At 66.2% G+C, this 4,885-nt stretch overlaps 1 protein-coding gene across 1 annotated transcript in view; it reads left to right on the plus strand.

Moving 5' to 3' along the window:
- Positions 1-4,885, plus strand: part of CHL1 (cell adhesion molecule L1 like) — a 68,342-nt gene that overhangs the window by 45,274 nt on the left and 18,183 nt on the right. The window contains exon 10 of the mRNA XM_011383845.1: positions 3,830-3,954. Within this exon, the coding sequence (XP_011382147.1) occupies positions 3,830-3,954 (125 nt within the window). The remainder of the gene's footprint in view (positions 1-3,829; positions 3,955-4,885) is intronic.

Genomic DNA, 4,885 nt, shown 5'->3' on the forward strand with positions numbered 1-4,885 from the left:
GTGCGTATCCAGGGGGCTCACAGACTCATTGGACGGGCTGGGGGGAGGGGCCGAGAGGGGCCGCTCGTGGACCGCCGGGTTCTCAGTCACAGGGCACTCGGGTGTGACGCGGGCGTCCGGAAACCGCGGCTGCCCCTGCCAGCCACACCCGGCCCTGCATCTGCGTCCCGGGCAGGGTCTGGACCACGCTGGAGACCCCACGGGAGAGCCGCGGCAGTGCGTGTCCACTGGTTGCGTGTCACGGGCTGCGTGTCGCAGGCTGCGTGTCGCTGGCTGCGTGTCCGAGGGCTGCATGTCCGTGGGCTGCGTGTCCGTGGGCTGCGTGTCGTGGGCTGCGTGTCACGGGCTGCATGTCCGAGGGCTGCGTGTTGGCTGCGAGTCCGCGCCCTCCAGCCTCCTCCATCCTCTGCAGAAGGACGCAGGACACGTGGAAGGAGCGCGAGTGACCAGCGCGAGGCGTTAAGCGCGGGCAGGACCGAGGGCCGTCGCATGCTGCTGGCCGGCGTGACCTCTGGCCGCACGCGGGGCGGGGTCAGCGCGTCTCCCCCAGCAGCACCCAGCGGGGTTACAGACACAGCTGTGCTTTGTGTCTCGTCAGGCGGGAGGATCGAACCCCAGGCCTCAGCTGGGGCGGCGGCAGCGTGGAGCAGGGGCCGGGCGCTGGGCCCGGGCTCTGGTCCCACTGCTGTCCCCGTGGCCTTGGGCAAGCGGCTTAAGTTACATTTTATAACGTAGTTTGGTTAGAAAACGTACGTGCTTTTCCGTCGTGAGGTCTCACGCGTGGACACGTCAGGCTCGGAGACAGCGCTCGGACCGGCCCGGCCTCCGACGCGCGTTCCTCAGCCCTGCGTGTGGCTCGTTTCCCCGTGTCGTTTCTGTTCCCTGCTTGGCCTCTGCTCGCACACGCGTGTGTCTGTGTGTGTGTGTGCGCGCGTGTGCACTGCCACCTCACGCAGAGCGCCGGCCCTGCCGTGGCTCGTCCTCGCTCCCGCCCGTCCCTCCCCCGTACGTGTAGCCGGCAGACAGGCCGCGCACACGCCACCACCAGCCCCCGAGCGAGGACAGTCCCTGTCGCCCCCTCGAAGGCCACACGTCACAGCAGACGTCGTCGGCCCCGGGTGAGACCTCCGTGTCTCCGCTCGCTGCTCACTCGCCCTCTTTGTCACTGCTGTCCTGGGGACTTCCGTGTGACTTCGGAGCTCCAGCCACGAAGAGACTCGCAGACCTGCGCCTTGTGGGGGATGCACCCTGTGCGGCCCAGCTTCGTAGTTCCCGTAGGAGTCTTGGGTGACACTCGGATGTGCCTCTGGCTGCCTTCGTGACCCCGCAAGTGACACGGATGTTTTTCCAGTTCTCGGTCCACAAGGAATGGGGGGAGGGGCAGCAGAGGTCTTGGGGTGGGGGAGGCGGGAGCGACGGGCAGGGGCAGGGAGGGCGTCGCCAAGTCCTTCTGCTGACGCTCCCGGTCCCCGTGCCCACATCCCCCGCTGACGACCAGCAGCTTTTACCCAGAAGACGGCAGATTTCTGATCGAGGGGCATACGGAGGGTAACGTGACGGTTCCTCCTGCGCTCCCCCCGTTCCCTGTCGTGTGGAGGGGGGTCCCCCTGACCGTTGCACCTCTGCCCCTGGATGCCGTCCCCCCGTCATGGCTCCTGCACACCTCCCCGTCAACCTCACGGAAACCGAGGGCCGGGACACCCCAGGGGGCTCCTGCGGGTGTTTGACCCACCCGCGGCTGTGAGTCAGACCCGACTGTCAGGAAAAACGCAGTGGAGGACGGACGTGATGGGAAACCGTTTGCCACATGTGCACAAGCGTGACGGGGACCGTTGGTGACCACGGGCAGAGCAAGGGCGCAGTCCCGTGGGAGAGACTGTGGGGCCAGAACGGGGGGTTTCGTGGTTTGAAGAGGAGGGTGTGAGATGTGGGGGGGCGGGGAGCCCGGGGGAGAGCTCCGTCCTCGTCATCAAGGAAGGCCAGAAGGGGGAGCAGGGGACGCGGAGGTGACAAAGCGTTCCGTTCGGCAGGGGCCACGAGGATGGGGGGGTTGGCGTTGGGGGCATCACGCTATGCCGTGACAGACGGCTCCGTGTGACCCAGCATGGACGCCAGGGCCATCGATGTCACATGGGCTGCCCCTGAGCGCAGGCCCGCCGGGCTCCGCATGCAAAACTCGTCACCTGCTTCACGTGTCTGCTGCTCCCAAGGACAAAGGACACGCCGCCACCCCGTTTTCAGATGAGGTGACTTAGACTCCGCATGTCCCACTGGGGGAGGGAGCCTGAAGCTCAGGCCTCTGAGGACAAGTGGCCCGTCACTGAGCCTCCGGTGGGACGTGGCCACGGCGCAGACGCTCGGGGAGACATGGGGAGAGGCCTCCGGACCCGGGCGGACGTGGCGGCAAAGGCCGCGAGGCACGTGCGGTGACGGCGGGCGTCTTGGGGTCACCAGCCGAGCACAGGGAGGGGAAGGGTGGGGGGCTGGGGACAGAGCCAGAGAACAGGTGGCAGGTGGCTCGTGAGGAGGACCCACCTGACGCACCGCCGAATGGGCGCGTGACGGCGCCCCGGGCAGAGACCGGTCACGAGCCGCGAGCCCGGCGTCAGGGACGAGTGCTGGGCTGTCTTGGGCGCTGAGGACGCGTCCCAGTGCGTCCTCGTCCCCCACACGCGTTGGGGTTGACGTGCGCCAGACGCCCTCGGCTCGCGTTCGACGCAGCGGCTCCGTCCCACGTCCACAGCGCTGGTTTGGGGCCTGGACGGGGCCGGGACGTGACATCTCGGTACGTTCCCGCGGTGGCCGACGTCAGCCCCACACCGAGGACCCGCCCTGTGTGAGGAGCTGGCCGACCCTGTGGGGACGGTTGGCGTGCGCCCCGATGCGGGGCCCCGGGGTCGCCGGTCACGTGAACGGGCACGTGGCTCGGGCCTGCGCCTCGGGCTGTGCAGCCGGCCGCTGTGGCCGTGAACGAGGAAGCCGTGTCACCGCAGCCCGCAGCGCCTCCCACAGTCCGGCTCCTCGGCGTCACGTTCAGACGCCACTTACGGAGGGTCCCTCTGCCTCCGCACAGGACGCTGTTTCTCTCAGCGGCAACGTGTCTGGAATCCGGTGGCACCGCACTAACACGGCCACGCGCGCAGTTAGGTTAACGTCACACGGGCCCCGCAGAAGCTGTCGTTCGCAGAAAATGTTTTCGTGTAGTGAGCTAGGCTGAAAATCAGCAAAAATGGAGCGAATGATAAAAGCTACTTCCAAGTGATTGGCAAAAAAAAGAAAAGAGTGCTAGTCTCTGCCACCTAGTGTCACGGACGCCCGCGTCCCCGTGAGCAGACCCCGCCCTGTGCAGCCGGTGCGGAGGGACACGGGGAGGAAGCAGGTCCTCGGCTGCACCCCAGGCACGCGCTCGGGGACGCTGGCGGGCCACCCGGGACGCTGCCTGCGACCCCGGTGACGGCTCCCGAGACGTCTGGACGAGGGCCATCCGGGTGTGGCCCAGACGCTGCTGGTTCCGTGCACTCTCCGGACACCCGGTGACACGGGCCGTCGTCACTGACCCAGGCGTCGCCGGAAACAACCAGAAGCGGACGCGGGCACGGTGGGCGGTGCTTTGGCCTCAGCGTCCAGCTGGGGCGTCCTCGGAGGGAACGCACATCACGCGAAGTGCTCGTCGTCGTCATCGTCACCATCATCACCATTACTATCATTATTATCATTATCATTATTATTGTCGTTCCCCGATGGCGCTGGATGGGGACACGCGTTTCTGGCAGGAGTTTGTTTCGCGTGGCTGTGTCTGTCCTCGTCACGGCCGGCTTCTCCCCTGCAGGGTAACCGTGGACGGAGCTAACCTGACCGTGTCCAACGTCACTGTAGAGGACGAGGGCGTCTACGCCTGTTCAGCACAGACCGCCCTGGACAGCGTCACGGAGGAGACCCGGGTGACCGTCCTCGGTGAGTCGCGGGCGGCCCCCTCCCACTGCACACGGGTCCCCTGGTCACTTCTGCCAGCGCCAGTGTTCGAGCCCCTGCACAAGCACTGCTGGCTCGACTCGTCCGCTTAGAGAGTGACCCACTTTCAAACACCGACCCCCCTCTGCCTGCGAAGAAGGCGGCGAATGCTCGACTTCCCTTCCCTCGGGGGCGGCTCCCTTCACGGCCGAGGGAGGCAGGACGCTGCCCCCGGGACAGCTGAAGCCCGCTTGAGTTCTGGGAGCAAACGCGGAGCCGCGCCCCCCAGAGTGCGGGGGTCAGAGCGGGGGTGCTGGCGTGGGGGTCAGGACGGGTCCCGGGGGTCAGGGGTCAGGACGGGTCCCCTGGCGTTTGCACTGTGGTTGCACCCCAGACCAAGACAGACGCTGAGGTCCGGGGCGCCGGGAAGGGTGGCAGGGGCTTCGAGGGCGGATGCCAGTCCTGGGGAAAGCAGTGTGCGCCCCCCGCTGGAGCAGCCCCCCGCTATCCCTGAAGTCACCACCTGCTGGGTGTCCCTCCGTTGCCTTCCACTGTCCCCCAGCTCTCTGCCTGGTCCACCCACCCTCAGGCTTTGTTAAGCTGGTGGCTGCAGAGGGGCGGGCGTCTGTGCCCCACACCCCGTCCTGCCGGCTGGCCGTGTCTCCCCGGGGCTCGCCACACAGTGCTCTCTTGGTGACGCTAAGTTTCCTCATAAAACGTCACATTTCGGTCTTGTCATCAGACTGTCCTCTAGAACCCTGAGTCTTTGGCAATTTTAAATAAATAGTGGCCACGATTAGATGTGCTGTTCGTATGTAGGGTCCTTACAGTTATTTGTAGGATAAAAACAGAGTTAGAGAATGGCCCTCTGGGGTGGGCTGCATTTTCTCGACGGCTTCTCGGAGTTCACGTTCAGATGTTTCAGGCCAGTGTC

This window comes from Pteropus vampyrus, unplaced genomic scaffold, assembly GCF_000151845.1.
Source record: "Pteropus vampyrus isolate Shadow unplaced genomic scaffold, Pvam_2.0 Scaffold546, whole genome shotgun sequence".
Lineage (NCBI taxonomy): Eukaryota > Metazoa > Chordata > Mammalia > Chiroptera > Pteropodidae > Pteropus > Pteropus vampyrus.